The sequence below is a fragment of the Uloborus diversus genome, chromosome 3 (genome assembly GCF_026930045.1).
Source record: "Uloborus diversus isolate 005 chromosome 3, Udiv.v.3.1, whole genome shotgun sequence".
Lineage (NCBI taxonomy): Eukaryota > Metazoa > Arthropoda > Arachnida > Araneae > Uloboridae > Uloborus > Uloborus diversus.
Window position 1 is genome coordinate 81,573,215 of NC_072733.1, and position 21,999 is coordinate 81,595,213.

The 21,999-nt window shown below is 33.5% G+C and overlaps 1 protein-coding gene across 1 annotated transcript in view; it reads left to right on the plus strand.

Moving 5' to 3' along the window:
- Positions 1–21,999, plus strand: part of LOC129218325 (histone-lysine N-trimethyltransferase SMYD5-like) — a 130,528-nt gene that overhangs the window by 93,425 nt on the left and 15,104 nt on the right. The window contains exons 5-9 of the mRNA XM_054852561.1: positions 3,264–3,368; positions 3,463–3,525; positions 3,626–3,696; positions 4,276–4,382; positions 7,095–7,151. Coding sequence (XP_054708536.1) covers positions 3,264–3,368; positions 3,463–3,525; positions 3,626–3,696; positions 4,276–4,382; positions 7,095–7,151 — 403 coding nt within the window. The remainder of the gene's footprint in view (positions 1–3,263; positions 3,369–3,462; positions 3,526–3,625; positions 3,697–4,275; positions 4,383–7,094; positions 7,152–21,999) is intronic.

Genomic DNA, 21,999 nt, shown 5'->3' on the forward strand with positions numbered 1-21,999 from the left:
AACACCTAAAGTGTTAGAAATTCGTGGAAACATTGGGGGACCCAGGGGCCATCCCCCGGAAAATTTCTCAAATTATAGCTCCCAAAACGCATTGTAGGACTATTTTTAAATGATCGTGGGTGATGTTTGTGAGAGGGAGGATTAGAATTCCCAAGAAAATTTTCGGAATTAAAGTCTTAAATGTGCATGTTTAAGTTATCTGGTATTTGGAACACAAGGAAAAGGAGTGGGGTTCAGGAATTCTTTCTAGGCAAAATTTATCAACTGAAGTTCCTAAAGCGCAAATTTGGACGATAACTAGTCGCTCTTTGGGAGACGGCTTGTTTTTTGCAATTGAAGTTCTTTAACAAGTTTGTTAATGGTAAATTGACCTAAATGTAAGTGAGTGAAGCTGTTCAAGCCCCCCCCCCCCTCTCAGTAATTTTTCGAAACTTGAATTTGAAGTTGTGTGAAACGTAATTGTTGATGATCTTCGCTGTGTTTTCAAGAGTTCCAGGGCTCTTTTCAGAATTGAAGCCCTGAAAACGAAATTTAAGACCATCTTTGGATCATAAAAGGGTGAGGAGAGGAGAGGTAACCTCTGAAGATTTTCTAAATGGAAGTACAGTCGAACCTCCATCTATCGAACTTTCACATATTGAAATTTTCTATATATTGAAATCCCTGCAAACTTCTGTTCATTACATAGAAAAATCGTTTCTATATATCGAAAAAAATTTCGAGACATTCGTAGATTTTTTTTCCATTTTATACGGTTTGTCTTATGAAAAATGAAGGTTACGGGTGAAAAGGCTACGGGAGGTTGCTGCGAAACTCATAAGGAATCTGGGGTTGAGGGGGTGTGTAGATAGGTCGTTGTTCCAGTCTGGAGTTCTTCAATTTCCTCAAGTTTATTTCAAGTCTTAGTTGTAACCAGTAGCATTGTAGTTTCAAGCTATCCCTTTTGTCTGTGGATTATCATTCCTAGTCTTTTTAGCTTCAGTAAAAATCATTCAAGTGAAGTAGATTGATTTTTTACTTTTCTCTCGATTACATTGTCAAAACAAAAATCCCCTAATATTGCGGATCAAGTTGAATTGCCGGAGAATGAAGATGTACAAAGGAGCAAAAATGTAATTTCTGTTAATTTTTTAATTAATTTTCATTTAATTCGGTGCTCGTATAAATTACAAATATTGTTTTATACACAAAAATTAACTTTAGTTTTAATCTTTTAAGAGATTTTTATGATATAATTAGATTGTTTCCATATATCGAAATTTCTATATATCAAATTTTTTTCCGGCAATTTGCTATTTCGATATATGGAAGTCCAACTGCACTAAAAACGAAATTTTAGATCTTTAAGGATGGGGTAGAGACGTTTCTGCAGGATTTGGATGATCACTCTCCTGGAAACTTTTCGAATTTGAAGTCCTCAATACGAATTGTAAGCCATCTTTGATGACGGTAGACGATAGGAGGACGGACGGGGCTCCCCAATTTGGAAACTCTTCCCCAGTACTCTTTCAAAACAAAAGTTTTAAAACAGATTTTTTGGCTACCTGGGTTGTGTAAATAAAGGGATCAAGTTTGAGGACCTCCCTCCCTTTCCTATTCTTGGCTAAGTCCCTATCTTTTATTAAATTAGTGATACAAGTATTGTGGAAAATCCTCCTTCTGTATTTCTTTTCCAAGACCATTTTAGTTCTTTAGGTTTTCCATAGTGAAATTTTCAATTTCTAGCCTGATGATTGTACTTGTTTGAAATTAAAGCACTTGGGATGCATTAAAGTAATCTTTTAACATTTTGGACTAATGTGGTACTTTTCAGTGACACCGTAGGTCTTTTTTTCAAATTTTTTCATTCAAACACTTAGAACTACTGGTATGACTATTCATTACAATATTTCGAAAACTCCCCCTTACTGCATTTTAACTTTTTTCATATTTAAAACATGCTTTAGCGGCCCCTATGGAACTCATGATTATTTATCTATTCATTCCTTGTATTAAGCTGAAACTTGTCATGGGTTTATACTATGTACTGAATATTTTTCGTTAAAAAATATAATTGAAGCACTCATTTCAGTAGGTTTCAATTTCGTAAATTATAATAAAGTGCCATAGATGTTCCCAAATAATATTCAAAAGTTTAATTGCTAAACATTCAAAGGCTACATTTTCTTTTAAAATTTTGCTGAAAAATGTTTTTGTCATTTTATTTCCACTTGCTATTTTTTCTTACTATATATTTTCTTACTTCCGTTTTTCTTACTTCCTGTTTTTTTTTTTTTTTTTGTTTTTGTTTATCACTAAGTTAAAAATGGCAGCCTTCCCTGGCGACGGCCCTGCCTTGACCTGTTCGTTATCCTCTACAAACTAGAGGCAGCTGTTAGGATCTTAGGTGGTCCCTGGGCTTTTATGCAACAAAATTATCTTATCTCCCGATGAATTTACTGACACACTGAACATCATCTTATTATTCACAGCATGAGTTTACCATTACTTTTCTTGCAGCGATTCTCTTTTAAGTCCTTGCGAAATTTACCATACTATTATGATATTGCTAAATATTTTATTTATTTTTAAAGAAAGAAATTTAAATAGTTTTTTTTTAAAAAATTTTAAAAATTTTTTTTACTATTTAACTGTAAAATTCAAGGCGGCCCACCGAGCAAATGCCTGGCTGCTCGCCGGCCCCATTCACCCCTGGTACAATGTGGAGTCTATGGGAGTATAACCTGCTTTTAATGAGCAAACCCCGCTTAAAATGAGCAATATATTTAAATTGAAAAAGTATAGATTTGTTGATGATTAATGTTATAACTTCTGAGATACTTCTGACAATATCGCAGTTCAGGTTCAAACTAATGCAGATGAAAAAAATAAGGAAAGCGACGACTATAGCAACAAATGTGAAGAGTTTGAAGTCGAAATGCCCTCAACATATTCAATGGTTTTTCACATGCAGAAGTTCCGTCTGAGTATTTAGAAATGATTTTGCTAAAATAACAAACTAATACATTTACCGTGGGAACTGAATATAAATAGTTCTTTACAGAATTAATTCTTCTAAGCCAGATAAGTATAAATGGTTCTCATAACTCCTCTTTTTAACTATAAATAGCCAATTTTTACCCTTTTCTTTGGCTAAAATGTGTTCGGAGTTCTGCTTTTATCTTTTCTGATATATTTAAACTTTTTGCATAACTGGTATTCAATTGTAAACTTATGAAGTTTTTGAATTTTTCAAGAATCTTATTTTATATTTATGTTGTTAGGCTAAAGACAAAGCTGGTGCAGCTCATCTCTTTTCTCAGTTTTGTCATAAAACAAGGAATGAAGCAGGAGAAATATCTCACAAACTGCTAGGAAAACAATTTCAGGTTTAAAAAATTGTATTTCTTAACATTCAAAAAAATGTTCATATGCATGCAGTTTAATATTTAAGACAGTCATGTATTTAATGTATCTATTTAGGCTCAAATGGAACATTTGAGGCAGCTCATGATCAAAGGCTTGCATGATGATGACTTGGATCATGTAAATATGTTTTATTCTGAATTTTTGAGTGCATAAAAAATTAGTTTAAAAAAATAATAGTTATTCAAAGTAAGAATTTCCCTCATTAATTTTCTTGTAGTGGTTTACCCCAGAAGGTTTTAGATCCCTTATTGCTTTAGTTGGTACCAATGGTCAAGGCATAGGAACAAGGTAAGACTTCTAATAGTAAAATTTGAAATCAAAATTATTTTTAATAATAATGTACTTTAATCATACATATAAAATTTTTAGTGCTTAAAACTGCTTTCTGCTTAATTTTCTTATCAACCATTATCTGGAGAAAGATTTCAACAAAAAACTGAAATTTCAGTTTTATTTATTTTTTTTTCCAATATAAAGATAAAAAAGAATAATAGTAAGAGGTATTACTGGCTGGATAACAGAGTATTGATGAAAAATTCAATAGAATACCTAAATTTGCTGTAATAAATTGTCTCTTTTGAAAAGAAAGAAAAACCTCCAGAACTAGGCCAGTAATGATAATAAGGATTCTTAAAGCTTGAATACAAATAAGACCAAACAGATCAGATCTGCTTGTAAGTAAGTAAGCAACTTGTCTTCTATCAGATCTAATTCATTTTTTTTTTTTTTTTTTTCCTTTTTAGTTTGATTTTGATTGAAAAACTCATACAATGTTTTCTCAACAGGTGTCGCTAACTTTTCATGAATTGTTTTTAAAATTGTTTGTTTATTTATGTATCTAACAGAGACTATTTCTTATTACTTTAGTGCTTTTGGTGTTTGGGTGAAAAATTGTGATTCCTTAGATCTGTCACAAGAAGAAAAAGAAAAGCTAAACACTTTTATTCATGATGTTTATGAATCAATTGAGAAAGGTATTTTTCAAATGTTTGCTGTATTGCTTGCTTCAGTTCTCATTGGAAACGATAAATGATTATTTCTAATGCATTCTGAAATTACAAAATTCTAGAAAGTTTGAATTTTAGTAGTATTAAAATGTTTATCTTAAGGAAAGGAAAACCTTATTAACGTATCATTTACAACAATTTGTAGAATTTTAGTTTGGTGTTTGGGAAATAGAACTCATTTCTGTTGCATAGAGTAAGTTATAGCATATTTTTTACTCATCTTTATAATAAAAACCAAACCCTGTGGCATGACAGCCCGTGAGGGCCAAGGCCTACTGTGCCCAGGGGTGATTGTGTTCCGGTATCTTCATCTTCGAAAATACCGGAACCGTCCTATGTTTTCAGAAAAACCCACTTTTGTAAAATTTAGGTCGATGTTTAATGAAACGCCGAAAGTCCAAATTGAAGACGTTTCGTTTGGTATAAAGCGTAAGTTACCGTCATGTTTTGCAATCTCTATGGTAATTATTGAAGAACAGCTGGGGTGAGAGATGGAATAAAGGCTAGATAAGAAGAGAAAGGAGCTTACTTGATATTTTTCTTAATATTTTCTTTTCAAGATGTCTAACATCGTTTCTCTGTTGCATATCTTAATATGCAGATGATGTAACTAGGGTTGCCCATTCCCCCCGACTGCGATGGCACCCTTCAATTTTACCAAGCCCCCTTTTCCCTCAAGAATTGCTATCCACTAATAAAAAGACTTAAATTCTTAATTAATTTCTCCAAAAGTTTCTGTGGTATAATCTGCCTCATGATCCCCCCCCCCCCCGACACAAACACACGAAAATCCTTGCTGTAGCTATATTAGAATAAATTGCTAAAATATTTATTCACCAAGATGGCCTATGGCTTTTCTCTGTTGCAGATGCTTATGTAAAAGGGTTTGCAGTCCCCCCCCCCAAAAAAAAAAAAAATTTTTGAATTTAACGACCTATATATATATCGAAAATATCGATGTTTGAAGAGCAATATATTGTGGTATTAAAATTCGGATATCGCCTAGCCCTATTGCACAGTGATCATAATACATGCTGCCGCTTTTGCCCTAAAAATATTTAAGTCTGAAATCTTTATGCACTTTCAGTAAATGAATGTAATTAATCGTTAAGGATTCAGATACAGTTTAGGAAAATAAAACATTCTTTGAAAAATTTTAAGAAATGTAAAAAATGAAAAGAATTTAATTCCCTCCATGCACATGGACACATTAAGTCCAATTAAAACTTCGAGTTTTAGCCCCTACAAATTATTATGTATATAAATAATGTGTGCATAGACGTAATGTGTATATATATATGCCCATCAAAACGCTTTTTCTTCTTGAAAAAAATGTTTAGGTATTTTTTCATGGAGTCACAATCACCCCTGACTGTGCCCAACTCGGTTTTCCTGACCAGGGGATCTGGGGTGCAAGGCAGATGTTCCGATTTAGTGGTCAGCCTAACGCCAACCAAATGCCATACCGTATTTTCCTGCGTATAATCCGCGGATTATCTGCTAAAAAAGGCAAAGTTTATGAGGCGCGGATTATATGCAGCCGCGGATTATCTGTGATTTTTTTTCCCCTCTTAACACCAACGTAGGATTCACCGATCGAGACCTTACGCCGACTGAATGTTGTTTATTTTACGAAGCATGCATGTTCTTCTTCGCTGCCTGCCTGTATGTTGGTTATTTTACGTTGCTTGAATGTTCCTCTTGGCGATTCATGTCATGTAAAATAAGCAAGATTACAGTGAAATAGGTAGCCATTTGCACAAGATTAGACCGTTTGCTCCTTTGTCTTGACTCTTTGTTTTTCAAGTAATTAGCGTACTATAATCAAGATTTCAAGAAGAAATCATTGTATTTTAGATTATATTTCAGATTAATTTTGATTATGCCTTCAAAGAAATTACTTTTCACGTTTTTATTTTAGTTGCTCAAATGGTATGTTAAATTCAAACTTTATCTTTTTACATCGTATTATCCGCAGATTATACGCCGCCGCGGATTATACGAAGCTTTTTTTTCTTCAGGCCGATTTTAGGACCTGCGGATTATAGGCCGCCCGCGGATAATACACAGGAAAATACGGTAATGCTTGGTTCCCCAGTACGCTTGGTACTCATTTTATCGACCCACTGAAGGGGTGAATGGCTGAAACTTTATAATAGATGATCCCCACCTTAAATTTTTGTAAATCTCGTAGTTTTTTCATTTTTAGATTTCCTGCAGGAGCAGTCGAGACCTTGTCCAAAAAGGTTTTCGTATTTGAAGTCTTAAAAACGAACAATGAAGTGTTTTGTAGTTCTTCCCTCAAAATTTTTCAAAATTGAAGCCCTGAAAACTATATTTGAAATGCTCCTTATTTGTTTTGATGGGGAGAGGGGCCTTCTGAAGTGTTGCATTTTGAAGACTTTATTTTTAAATCGACTAAGGAAAAAGAAAAAAAAATTGGAATGGGGGAGGATGAAAGAAATAGGAGGTGTGGGACGTAATTAATTGCTCAATAATCCGCAACTAAGGTTATTTTCAAAAGAAATTTAGGTTTCTTCCAAACATGTTTTTTCTTCTTCTTTTCTTCTCTTTATTATAATTGGTTGTATAGTAAAGAAGAGTAATGTTCAAAAAACTAGAACTGATTTATAGCTGTTTAACACTATTTTTAAACACTATTTTTGATTTTTCTTGCAGAAACTGGGCCATTTTTAAATAATGAAGGGTCTGGATTATATCCTTTGCAAAGCTCTTGTAAGAATACATTTTGTTTTTGTTTGGTAATAAGTCTTATTTTCTTCAATTCTACTTTTATATGTTATTTTTAGAAAGTACTTGTCACAACATGTTTTATGATTCATTAAAATGTTGCGACATGTTTTATTATAATTAACTCATTCTTATACCTTTTCTTTTTAAAAAGAAAATACCTTTCATTATTTAAAAAATATTAATCATGCTTTTATATTATATGCATAAAAAGTCATGTGTTAAATGACAAATAACCAGATTTTAAGAAGGTTGAATCGGAAAACTATTGAGTTGGTTCCTTTTTCATGTCCGTTTTAAAATAACTGTCGCTTTTTGACGGGTTTTAGCAATTTGGAATGCAACCTTGGACAACCTTGGCTGTGAACTCGCTGTAAACAGGAAGTGCCTTCGGCGATTGACCTACATTCGAATGCCACTTCTTCCCCACATTTGGATTAAATTAATTGTTTTCTGCTTCAGCAACGATAAAAGTGGCGACAGCATCTATAGATTTTTGAGAGGTTATAAAAGCCCGGACTCTTCTGACTGGGAGGAAGTCTTCTAGAGAGTTCTCTGCAGTGATATCATCTTTTTCCTTCCGCGGGTGACTTCAGCTCACCGCGCCTGACGAAGACTTAGAAAGATGTCCATTGGCATCGGAAGATGCCTTTTTGACTCCCGCGGTCCTTGCTTGTTCGGACCCCCTAACAGTGTCGCTACAATGAACGCAGAAGGCCGCCGCTGAAAATCTTCACCCCCCGCTGACCAGCGAAGAATGTCTTGCCGCAAATGCAAGTTTCCGATGAACTGTTTATCTTTGTGCGTTGCATGAGCTGCTCCCGGCCTCTTTTTTTAAACGCCTGCACTTTCACTCAAGTTGATGGTGATGCCAGCCTGTACGCCGCCCCATTTGGAAACTGAACTTTTTATCTTTTTTTTTTTTTTTTGACCTGATTTTAGATATTGATGAACTTAGACTGTTGTGTATTTTATACAAGTGAAATTCTCCGGATTAAATGAATACTTCTGACAAATGGGTGAGTTCGTTTTCTTTGATTAGTGTCCCCTTGTTTTTCTTCTCCATGCAGTAACGAGCCTGGTAATAATTGCAAAGCCCCTTTCCATGTTTTAACTTACCCCTGTAAATTATTTTAATCTTTTGTTTTTCAAAATGCCTTTCCTAAATTGTCCTGGGTTTGCTCACCCTGTTTTATTCACACGAGCCACATACTAAGTCGTACATATTCGTAATATATCTATGTGTTTCCCCTGGGTGCTTTGCATGTCACTGCCAGATTCCTCTGAATTTTTTTTGCAGCAGGAAAAATAGTTAACTTAAGTTTTTTTTTTTTTTTTTCACATCCCAATGCTACGGCCAATTTCATATCCTTTTTATTCTATAATTGTAACCAAATCTCGATATTTGGTACCGTGTATGTGCTGCAATGGAGATTTTTTTCATGGTTTTTGCAACTGACTGTAGGTTTTTATTTTATGCATTATAATTGATATGTGATTTTATTTTGAAATGATGATTCTATTAGGTTGCAGGAACTATGAGAAATTTTTTTGTTAATTAATGTATTGTTTTGAATCTTGATAATACACCATTATTTTCGAAATTTTGAATCATGCCTCGTACTAGACAGAAATCACCTCCCCCTCCCGCCTCGTCTTCAGTTTCTCCACAAGATAACACTCCCAAAAGCTTTAACTTTTCCATTGAAAATTACTCGGAAGATTCGGAGACAACTGAATGGTTTTTGTCACAAGTCAAAGATTTTGTTGAACTAAACAAGTGGCCGGATAAGGTCAGCTTGTGTTTTCTTAAGTCTAAATTAAATGGGGCTGCCTGGGAGTGGTTCATGTCTAGTCCTTCATGTCAAAGTGTTACAACCTTCATGGATGCGTGCGTAAAAATTCGCACATATTTTGCTAAAGAGGATATCCCCTCGTCCCATTTGATTAATTTTCAAAATATTAAAATGTTTGATGGGGAAACGGTGAAGAATTTTGCTTACCGTATTGAATTAGGTGCTCATAAGGCATATCCTTTTCTTAAGGATCAACCTTTAGAGCAAATAAAGTCGTTGCAGTTTATTGCTGCCCTTCCAATGTCAATAAAGGAAAAAGTCCTCCATGAGGACACCTCAAACTTTGACAAACTTGTAAATGTGACTCAAAAATATCATATTTTGAAACAAACTTTGTATCGAAATAATGCAATTACCGCTAGACAAGCCAATGGGGCTTCTTTCACTGAAATCGACCAGCTCAAACATCAAGTGGAGCAACTTTCACTAGCTCTAACACATAAGTTAGCTAGTTGTAATTTTTGTAGCGATGAACATGCCATGAGCGAATGCAAAGCTCTGAAGAATTTAACACAGGGTGCACGCCATGACAATGGTTCTGGAGCTAGGCCAAGTCCTAGACAAATTTGTGTATTTTGCAATAAACCTAACCATCACATGCAAATCTGCAGAGCATATTTGGTAGCTCCACCTAACTTTGGACAAAACAATCAACATAGGCCAAACGCCCCAGCTTATCAGCAAAGGCAAAATGTTCAACATCCAAATGTGCCTCATTTTAATGTGTATTATCCGCCACCAAATAATTATCAGAGTAGTTGATATCCTACTCCTAACTCCCCTCAGAATTTAAACTTCAATCGAGCCAGTCAATAGGTGACATTACTGTCTCTCAACCTCAATTTGTGTCACCAATGAACTCTAATATGGTTGGAATTCAGCCACATTTTCTATCAGAGGTAAACAAACCTTCTGAATGCATTAACATAGAAAGTAACAATCACAATTTAGCACAACAAAATGTTTCAGTATGTAATAATTTAAATGATAAAATTGAAAACATTACTCATAACACAAATGAGAATGAAATTAAAAATGTTGTAAATTCACGTGCTGACAATTTTGTGCAAAGACAATTGGATTTTAAATTTGTTAATGTGTCGGATGGTGGTAATTTACCCATAATTGCTGTTTCATTCCAATCACTTACCTTTCCACTACTTATCGACTCAGGAAGTAGTATTTCCTTGCTGCCTAAGCATATTTTTGACAGAATAAAAGATGTAACCAAAACAAAATTCCTGTCAAGAGCTGTACAAATCAAAACAGTTAACTCGAATATGTCCTTTTCAGCTTGTGCTGAAATTTCCTTCAAAATTAATAATGTTTTCTTTAAACATGTTTTTTGTATTACTCAGTTTGATACTAAACATTTTTCTGGTATCCTTGGGTTTGATTTTCTGATGAAATATAATGTTATTCTAAATTTCAAGGATAGGATGCTTTTTTTTGAAAATTTTACACTCCCTTTTAAGTTGACCAACCAACATATTGTCAATAATATCAATGCTACTCCTATTATTGCAAAGTGTGCAAGAAAACTTCTCATTCCACCAAATGAAAGTTCGACTTTGCTAATTAATTTAAAGTCTGAAATTAATGGTTCTACTATTTTATTTACTCCATCTCTTGCTGATCATAATGCGGAAATTCACCCATCTTTGCACAATGTAAATAAGGGGCAATTTAGTACAGTTATTACAAATCTGTCATCTAAACCATTGCATATAAACAAGCATAGAAATTTAGGCGAAGTTACTACTAATATTCAAATTGAGGATAATAATGCTGTTAATCATAGTAGAACTTCCAAGTCATGCAAAGATGCAATGTGTAATTTAATTACTGCTTCAAATGAAGTTATCAATTTACGTAAACTTGAATTACAGCCCGATGATTTCGACCTAGGCCACTTGCCGAACGATCAAAGGGAAGCAATTTTACAGCTTTTAATGTCAAAATTTCAAGCTTTTTCTAAATCCTATAAAACATTGGGATGTTGTGACTTAGTAACCCCGCAGATTACACTTAAAAATCCTAATCCCATCAGGGCGCGTCCCTTTCCTATTCCTCATACCTTGCATAAATATGTTAAAGATGAACTTAATGAGTTATTAGATGCACAAATTATTAGACGATCAGTCAGCTTTTGGGGTTCTCCCCTAATTTTAGTGAAAAAAAAGGACTTCGGATCCTAAAGCCGATCCAAAATATAGAATGGTTTTGGACCTAAGACTTTTAAATTCTGTTATCGACAATCCTACATACCCTCTTCCTAAAATTTCAACAATTCTGAATGATATTTCTGAGTATAAATATTTTTGTAAATTGGACTTAAAAAGTGCTTACTGGCAAATTAAGTTACCTGATGAATTGCAAGATATGACCACCTTTGTTACTCCTATGGGTTCCTTCCCAAGCACAAGAATGGTGCAGGGATGTAAAGGGTCATCCGCTTCTTTCCAAGCTGATATAATTATTGCTAAACTAAATGCTCAGCAAATTTTTGGAATAAGATGTTATTTAGATTTCTTAATTGGTGGACAGAATTTTCAGGAAATGCTCACTAAGATAACTGCTTTATTAGATGTTTTGATTAAATATAACATAACTCTATCTCCAGACAAGTGTGTATTTTTTAAAGATGAGTTAGATTATCTAGGGTTTGGTTTCATATTGCTCATCAAACAATTCAGCCAGTGTCCTCCAACATCTCTGAAATAACTTCATTTGCACCCCCAACAACTGTTAAGCAAGTGAAAAAGTTTCTTGGTTTATGCGGATTTTACAGAAATCTTATTGACAAGTTTTCTCATCTCACTGGTATATTAGCTAGATTGACACATAAGAAGTTGAAATTTAAATGGACTGCTGAACATCAGAATGCATTTGAAAAACTTCAACATGTTTTCTTTTCTAAACCTTTTGTTAGCTTACCTCAATGGGATGAAACCTTTTACCTAAACACAGATGCCTCAGAAATAGCAATTAGTGCTGTTCTTTTACAAAAAAAAGATGGTCGTTTATCTCCAGTGTCATATTACAGTAAGGGTTTATCTGCTTCTGAAAAAAAATATCCGGCCAACAAATTAGAGTTATATGCAATTTATAAGGGAATGACTGCTTTTCGTGATTACCTTTGGGAAAATCCTTTTATCTTGCTCTCTGATGCAAAGTCTCTTGACTACTTTAGGAAATTATCTAATCCTGCGAATATAATTTCTAGGTGGCTATTAGAAATTAGTCTCTTCACATTTACACCAGAACATATTTCTGGGGTAATGAACGTACTTCCAGACTATATCAGTCGATGCCCTGACCCAGACAATAAGGTGCCAGCTATTAATGATGATCCTAAGAATTTGATTTTGCCTTTTACTGATATAGCAGACAACTTTGAAGAAGTCAATTGCATAATTCACTCTGACCCCCCTATGGAAATTTCTGACAATACCTTCCTGGTTGAACAAAATAAAGATGCTGAAATTCAGGAAATAGTTAAATTATTGCAATCCAAATCACTTGTAAATGCTGCTAGGACTCAGAATTTTTACATATCCCCTATTACTGGGCTACTCATGTATTTAAATCCTAAAACCTCATTTAATTGCATTGTAGTTCCTAATTCTCTGAAAGCTAAAGTACTAAAAATTTCTCATGTATGTCATAATGGGGTTATGAAATGTTATAATATGTTGTCTAGGAATTATTTTTGGAAAGGAAGTATGGCTGACACTCAAAATTATGTTCTCTCATGTGATCAATGCATTAAGGTTAAGAACTATAATCCTAGACCTGTTCCATTTCAAAATGTGCCTGTTCCAAATTCCCCCAATGATTTCATTAGTCTTGATATAGTGGGAAAAATTAAGAATTTCGGTTATGTTCTCACATTTATTGATCACTTTTCAAGGCATATAAAATTATATGCTATCAATAGTCTGTCTGCTGATACTATATGTAAACACTTCATGGATTATATTTCAGTGTTTGGTCGTCCAGCTAAGGTTTTAACTGACAGGGGTAAACAATTTATGGCAGAGGCTTTTGACAAACTAAATAAAACTTTGGGTATTAAATTAGTTCATACAACTAGTAGACACCCAGCCACGAATGCGATTAGTGAGAGAATCAATTCTGCTCTGAAATCATCAATTTTGACTCTTACTAATGAAGGAGTGTCCTTTCACAATGCTGTTTTAATTCATCAATCTATTTATAATGGTTCTGTTCATTCCTCCACTTCATTTACTCCCAATTTTCTGCATTTTGGGAGGAATCTTTCCCTTTTATTTGACACATTTCATGAGAATATTGACCTTGTTCATTTAGATAAAGCACATTATATTCATGAGCTACTTACTTCACTACACAAAAGTTATGAAATTGCTTATGAGTCACTTCTAAGAAAACAAATTGATCAGAATAATAGACAATTAGCTCGTGCATCTAATAGAACACTCAAAGAGGGTGACACCGTTTATTTGAAATCTCCTGAGATATATAATTCAAAGTTTAATGGTCCTTTTTCTGTCATTGAAAAGGTTAATGATGTAAATTACATTATAAGAATTCAAGATAATAACCTAGCTCCTACACAAAGGGTTCATATTGATAGACTACGGTTAGCTCCCAATAGGAAGGAGTGTTTACTCATGAAAACAACTATGGACTCTGATCTCACAAGTCCTACTTATAATTTAAGACCGAGACAATAGGTTGTTTCAGGGTGAGATTAATGCTTGTATTTTTGCTCACTTATTTTATTACATGTGTTTTCGTGCTTCATAGAAATTTCAGGGTTTACCTCCCTTTAATTGGTATAAGATTTTCGCCATGTGTTTTTAATTTTTTTGCTATCAATAACTTCAATTTGGGTTTGATATGGAAACTGATTTCAGGCATTATTGTTGATTATATGTGACAGTCGGTTTGCGCTGGCGTGAACTTAATTCTAGATAAGATTGTTACGTGAAATCGGTAATTTTTCTTGATTATTGTTTTCTGTGTCTGTTCCTTTTTTGACTTTTGCTCTGTCACCTCGTGTTTGATTCTAACTGTTTCTCTTGATTGGGTATTCGTTTCCTTCATATTTAGTTTGTTGATGACTTCAATTGCATGAAATTCGGTTGCGGAAATTAATTATCACCTTATATATAGTAATCTTTTGTTGAACTTTTCATATATGTTTGATTTGTCAATTTGTGTTGAATACAACCTTGTCTTGGTTGCATTTTGTGCTCAAGTATCTAATGTTTGACAATCAATTCTCCTTTGCACTAAAAAAAAAATGAAAAGACTAAAATAAAAAATAATCATTATGGGGGGAAAAAAAGAGAAATCAAAAAAAAGAAAAGAGAAGAGAAGAAAAAAAAAAAGAAAGAAAATTAAAAAAAAAAAAGATGAAGGCAAAGGAAAATATTTCGATTTGATGAATAACATGAACTGTTGCTGTTTTACCATGGGCTTAAAAGGAAGGTCACGTTCTCCTCAACCCATGAAACTTGAGTAATGCATGATGCTAACTGTTTTACATCTTTTGTAATTGAAATATGCTCCATGTCAATACGATTTGTCAAATAATTGCAATTTTACTATTATGCACCAGTAAGTGCATTTTCGGCATGTCTAGTAACATAATCTTAGACATAGTTTTGGTTCGTGTAAATTTTCATGCTCTAGTATGTGTGTTTATATATTGGTGGTCAGGGGCGGCATTCCAGCATTTCATTTGGGGGGTCGAGTTTCTTAAGCATGAATTACCTCAGTATGGAACAAAACACATATTGGCTAACAGCAAGTAATCATGATATGGGCTTAGAATTAATAAAAATTATTTTTCAAAAACAATTTAAATTTTTGTGACAAAATTTGTAATTTATTTTGTAATGTGTTATCATACAAAGTATCTTGATACTACAGTTTTCATCTTTTAATAAAGTTTTGATGCCTGATCTTTAAAATACGGAAGAACAGGAAATCTGGTTACTTATTTTCTACTAGCTGAACTGATTGGAATAGTTGAAAAATAATTAAAACGAAGTTACGTATGAAAACATACGTTTCACATCTTGCTCGTCAAAATCACCCTGGTAACTTTAAAAATTGTTATGGTCTTCATTTTTCATCATTGAACAGTCTAGTCTAGTCTAGTCTCTAAACAATTCTTCTTTCCTCATGCTATAAATTTTACTCATAATTGAAACATTTTATTTTTTGTTTTCAATATCCAACCCAGATAAAAGGGAGCTAACAATACAGGAAAATATTTATCATCAAATCTTGTGCTAATTTTATTAGAAACTGATTCTATTATTTTATACAATATTTTAAATAAATATTCATTTTGGTCACCTCTTCTCAAGTCATTTGAATATTTTTTAGCCTTTTTAAAAAATTATCTTGGAGTAAGAATTTTGTTGAAATGATCCACACACTTGGATGAAATGTACATCTGCATGAAATTTATTAATAGTTTCAATTGTACACTGTAAAAAAATTCCGAAACGTTTCTGGTTATTTCCGTGGAACGTCTCGGGATTTCCCACGTTTTCACCTATTTCCCTGTAAAAACAAGTATCATCACAAAAAAGTATCCTGAATCGCTACTAGTTTCACGCGTGTAGACTTTTCACTGTTGTGGAAAATATTTTTAGCAACCAGTTTAAAGATTGAATGAGCGTGTTTATTAGGTGTATCGGCCTAAGGTTGCTTTCGACTTGTCCAGATCAACTAAGCTCCCAACGAGAGCGAAAATGTCAATTGGTAGCTACAGCTTTGCAAGGCAGGAATTGCAGGCAAGAAATATGCTTGGTTCCTTCTTGCATAGCCGTGGTCGTTCTGATTTTTATGGAACCTTCTTGGTAAATTAGGAAGGTTCTAATCAATTACACTAAGCCTAATTTTTCTAGAAGGCTCCTGGCTTTAACAGGGCACATTTCGCACGTCTTCATAAAGTTTCAAGGTTGATTTCAGAAAGGTTACTGACTTTTAGCGGAAAGCGTTCCTGATTTTTCCAAGATATGTTACTGGAAGAAATTGGGCGCATCAACTGCCCATTATTTTCCAGGAACGTTTCTGAATCGTTTTTACAGTGTAGCTTCAACATTCCAAAAATTAATTTTAGCTGATCGAAGATGTTTTGATAGAGCAAGGCATTGTTCCAAAGCGAATAAGCATTCAAACGAAGACGTGTTAAAGTATAGTAACTTTTTCATTATTGAAAAAGTAGTTTTCCAAAATTACTGCTTTGAAATTATCGAGAAGGGTCTTTATAGTTTAAAAGACCATCTTCACTGTAAAAACGATTCAGAAACGTTCCTGGAAAATAATGGGCAGCTGATGTGCCCAATTTCTTCCAGTAACATATCTTGGAAAAATCAGGAACGTTTTCCGCTAAAAGTCAGTAACCTCTCTGAAATTAACCTTGAAACTTTATGAAGAAGTGCGGAATCTCCCCTGTTAAAGTCAGTCATATCTCCAGAACCTTCTAGAAAAATTAAGTAGGTTTAGTGTCATTGATTAGAAACTTCCTGATTTACCAAGAAGGATCCATAAAAATCAGAGCGACCACGGCCAAAGCTATGCAAGAAGGAAGCAAACATATCTCTTGCCTGAAATTCCTGCCTTGCAAAGCTGTAGCTATCCATTGACTTTTTCGCTCTCATTTGGAACTTAGTCAACCTGGACAGGCCGTAAGCAACCTCAGGCCAATACACTTAATTAACACGCTCATTCAATCTTTAAACTGGTTGCTAAATATATTTTCCACAGTAGTGAAAAGTCTGCACGCGTGCAACTAGTAGCGATTCAGGAAACTTTTTTGTGAAGATATTTGTTTTTACGGGGAAATAGGTGAAAACGTGTGAAATCCCGAGACGTTCCACGGAAATAACCAGTAAAGTTTCAGAATTTTTTTACGGTGTTGTGTTGTCTCTTGAAGAGAAGACCCTCTTGTGTCACTTCAAGATTGTATATTCAAAGAGCCGGCAGGAAAGATATTTGTTGATGTGAGATATTTTTTTCAACATTAGTATGTATTTTTAAGAAGTATAATATGAAATCATACTGTGCATTGAGTAGCTGAAATGTGTTTCTGGAAAAAGAAAATGGTGGTGAACACTCATTAAATAGACACACTTAAAATATGAGCGTAACAATGAATGTAAGATACCAAGGCATTTTCTAGTGAAAATCATGCAGCCGCACCACTGCACGGGCCTCATAATCATAATTGCACAGAGCACACAAGAATGAAATATTTAGCCTATATGAGGAAATTACGTCTTTAGTTAAAATTAACCGTGATTCTTCATCAGTTTTTTCTGTTCTGAAAAGGCTGGTAAAGGATTGATGTATTTCTAATGAATCGTTCAAAAAACGGAAAACACTTGCTCATGTTTGGAAATGGGTCAAGTTTCATCAATAATTATGGAGAACCAGCAAGATTCTATTTTTATGAACATTGTTTTGCAATTTACATAAATTGAAGTTGCTCATTTTTTATCACTCCTCTCAAAAAATTTGGGGGTGCGACCGCCCCCTCTTGACCCCCCTATTTGCCGCCCCTGTTGGTGGTGTATTACTGACATTCAAAATTTATTTAACATGTGGACACTGAATTACTAATGCTCACTTTTTTTTAGATATTATTGTTGTGATGTGTTTAAATATTCGGAGATAATTTTGGCTTGATATTCATTTAACCTTTGCATAATTTGTCAATTGCAATTTTAAGTTCGGTTGATTGTGGGGTAATTTTCGCCTTTGTGGCCATGGGTGATTATCTTGTCCCACCTTTGTGCCTCGCTAGGGGTTGAATTTTTTTTTTTCTTCTTTTTTCTTCTTTTTTCTGGTGTTGTGGGAGAAATGTCACAACATGTTTTATGATTTATTAAAATGTTGCGACATGTTTTATTATAATTAACTCATTCTTATACCTTTTCTTTTTAAAAAGAAAATACCTTTCATTATTTAAAAAATATTAATCATGCTTTTATATTATATGCATAAAAAGTCATGTGTTAAATGACAAATAACCAGATTTTAAGAAGGTTGAATCATAAAACTATTGAGTTGGTTCCTTTTTCATGTCCGTTTCAAAATAACTGTCGCTTTTTGACGGGTTTTAGCAATTTGGAATGCGACCTTGGACAACCTTGGCTGTGAACTCGCTGTAAACAGGAAGTGCCTTCGGCGATTGACCTACATTCGAATGCCACTTCTTCCCCACATTTGGATTAAATTAATTCTTTTCTGCTTGAGCAACGATAAAAGTGGCGACAGCATCTATAGATTTTTGAGAGGTTATAAAATCCCGGACTCTTCTGACTGGGAGGAAGTCTTCTAGAGAGTTCTCTGCAGTGATATCATCTTTTTCCTTCCGCGGGCAACTTCAGCTCACCGCGCCCGACGAAGACTTAGAAAGATGTCCATTGGCATCGGAAGATGCGTTTTTGACTCCCGCGGTCCTTGCTTGGTTCGGACCCCCTAACAGTGTCGTTACAATGAACGCAGAAGGCCGCCGCTGAAAATCTTCACCCCCCGCTGACCAGCGAAGAATGTCTTGCCGCAAATGCAAGTTTCCGATGAACTGTTTATCTTTGTGCGTTGCATGAGCTGCTCCCGGCCTCTTTTTTTAAACGCCTGCACTTTCACTCAAGTTGATGGTGATGCCAGCCTGTACGCCGCCCCATTTGGAAACTGAACGTTTTATCTTTTTTTTTGTGACCTGATTTTAGATATTGATGAACTTAGACTGTTGTGTATTTTATACAAGTGAAATTCTCCGGATTAAATGAATACTTCTGCCAAATGGGTGAGTTCGTTTTCTTTGATTAGTGTCCCCTTGTTTTTCTTCTCCATGCAGTAACAAGCCTGGTAATAATTGCAAAGCCCCTTTCCATGTTTTAACTTACCCCTGTAAATTATTTTAATCTTTTGTTTTTCAAAATGCCTTTCCTAAATTGTCCTGGGTTTGCTCACCCTGTTTTATTCACACGAGCCACATACTAAGTCGTACATATTCGTAATATATCTATGTGTTTCCCCTGGGTGCTTTGCATGTCACTGCCGGATTCCTCTGAATTTTTTTGCAGCAGGAAAAATAGTTAACTTAAGTTTTTTTGGTTTTTTTCACATCGCAATGTTACGGCCAATTTCATATCCTTTTTATTCTATAATTGTAACCAAATCTCGACAGTACTTTCTATCTATTTTACTGAGCAAATTATTTGAAATTATTTAATTTGTAGTAATTCAGTTAGTATTAGTTATTTGGTCATTTGAGTGGATCAGAAGAATCTAGCTGCGTCATTCCATGCAAAAAGAGCAAATCAGCTGTGGCTGACATGTCACAGATTTCAACGAAAATTTTTATTTAGGTAAACCATGCATATCTATCAGGGAATGCAAAGTATGGAAGTTCAAAAACTGTTTGTTGCTTTGTTATTGAAATTAGAAGTTGATGCTTACGCTAAGCCTAAATTTTCAGAATTCATTGCTGCCAGTTTGTGACTCAATAACTCCATAAGTTATAAACATACACTTAAAAAATAAATATTACCGCATTCTATAAACAAATCTCTATTTGGGAAAGAGCAAAGTAAAATTTATTCGGATCTTTTTTTGAATCTGAGATATTAACAAATATTGAAATTTTGCCAATTTCTCTTCTAGCTCTTTCAATGAAAAAATAACAGTAAAAATGATTCAGGTTGAAAACCTATCCATGACTAACAATCTGCTCTAATTTAGTAATTGTTTATGAATTTCTTGATGATGAAATAGTACTTTAAAAATCGAAAAGTTTTCCTCTATTTCGGATGTTTTTTTGAAGATGAGGGAATGCTCTAAATTTACTCAAGTTTTTTTACGTAAAATATTGAAGTGTCTTTTAGATGCTACTAAATTTTAATCATTGGTATCAGTGTATTTTTGTTATTAGAGTAACTTGAACTAAGGCAAAATTTCATTAGTTACTTCTTTTTATTGTAAGTTTAGAAAAACTAACCATTTCTTTTGAGTTTCATTTTCTCAAAAGCATGTTTATGAAGTTCTTGATAAAATGTACATTTTTTTAAAATCGAAATAAATGTTAGGTATACTTTCTTTTGCATCATTGAGTCTTTTATCTAGTTTTTTGAATTCTCGTAGTTTCACATAACGGTCAATCCATACAGGTTCCATGCAGTACAAACTACTCATTCATGTCCAAATATTTCTAAGTTATAAAATTAAAATAATTATTTTGAAAATTACAATATGTTTTTTTCAGTATAATGTATTATATAGGGCACGATATACGTAATTTAAGAAGGTGCAATGAAGTTTTCACACTTTTTATTTCTGTTTTCGTGTGTGAGTTGACTAGCAAAATTGCTCAATTTCAAAGACTGTATCTTTTACAAACCAAATACAAAAAGCAATATGTATAACATGTATAGTACTTGAATGGAATATTCAATTTCCCAAGAAATTTTATTTTTAATTCCATCCCCTTTTGGTTTACAGGGGTCTAAAAATGTCATTTTTGTCATTTTCCCGATTTTTCAGGGGCTGTAATCTATAAAGGATGCACAAACACACAGCAACAGTTACATATTCTTTTTAGCATGGTTCCAGTGATTAGTTTTTGCCGTATTTCATTTTGTGTTTCCGTTCCCTACGCGAGTTATCCCCCTTTGAAATGAGTAAAATTTTTACATTTGATCTTGAACTTTAACCTGTTGTCTTATTTTAATCATTAACTTACAGCTACGTAACTCAGCATGTAAGACTATCAATGTATGCACTTTAACATCAAAGCGTTAAATTAACTGTCATAAATGCAATTCAAATAGATTTTGGCCAAAATGCAAAGGTCTAAAAGTCCCATTTTCGACTGCGAAAATCATTTATGATGATGTCTAAAAAAAAACTAAAGGTCCAGTTGAAAGAAAAAATAAAAGTGGTTTTAAACATCTTTCATATCTAGCTTTTAGGGATATGAATTTCAAAAAAAATTAAAAATGGTCGAATGCACCCTTCCGTCGAACCTGTATGGATTGACCCATAAAACAAAGAAAATGCTGTTTTTCTGAATTTTATTTTACGTTTGGAAATCAAAAACCAATTTCGAGTTTCTTCAAGCAAACAGTAGAAACACAGCTCTATATTCTTGTAAAATTTAAAAGTTGTCTAATTTTCCCTCATTTGAATTTTTGTGTCTTTGTGAAGGGGAAAATCATCATTTTACAAAATGTCACTAAGTTTAAAACTGATTTTGAAGACAAAGGAGTTGAAATACAACTTCAAAAGTAAGGCATTTCTTTTATGATACTTAGCACATTATTGAGTATTAATTTCATCAAAGATAATGCATTCCTTAAAGATTGAGATTAAAAAATAAAATGCTTAATTATGAAAAAATCGAAATATTTTCAGTTTTTAAAACTCGGTTAAAAGTTAGCTATAATAACTTTGAAAATTTTACTGACATCAGATTAATTACCCTACTCGATAGATTGCAACATCATATGACTTTTATGTTTTCATTAAATAGTTAAAAGATACAAGCCTTCAAAAATGCAACATTTATCATTTATGAGAATGCTGTTCAATATGACCAATTTTCAATCGCATGTAACTATTCAAATAAAAAATTTTAAGCAAAAATATTTTAGATATTTTTATATAGGCATAAAAGGAACCTGTATACCAAATTTCATAAAAATCTGTTACTATGCGGCCACCACTTTTTTGCGAATTTTGCTCATTTCGTATGGAATGACCCAGCTATATAAACTGTGTGACTATATATGCAGGATAAAAAAGAGCTTTAAAGATAACTATATAAAAGCTATGTACAGATTCCATAATAGCATTCAACTAATGTTTTACAATCATATATATATATATATAAATATATGTTTGAAAGCATTGTCTAGTAAGTGCTAAACAATAGGAAACATATTGTTAAACTTTTCAATAAATTTTAA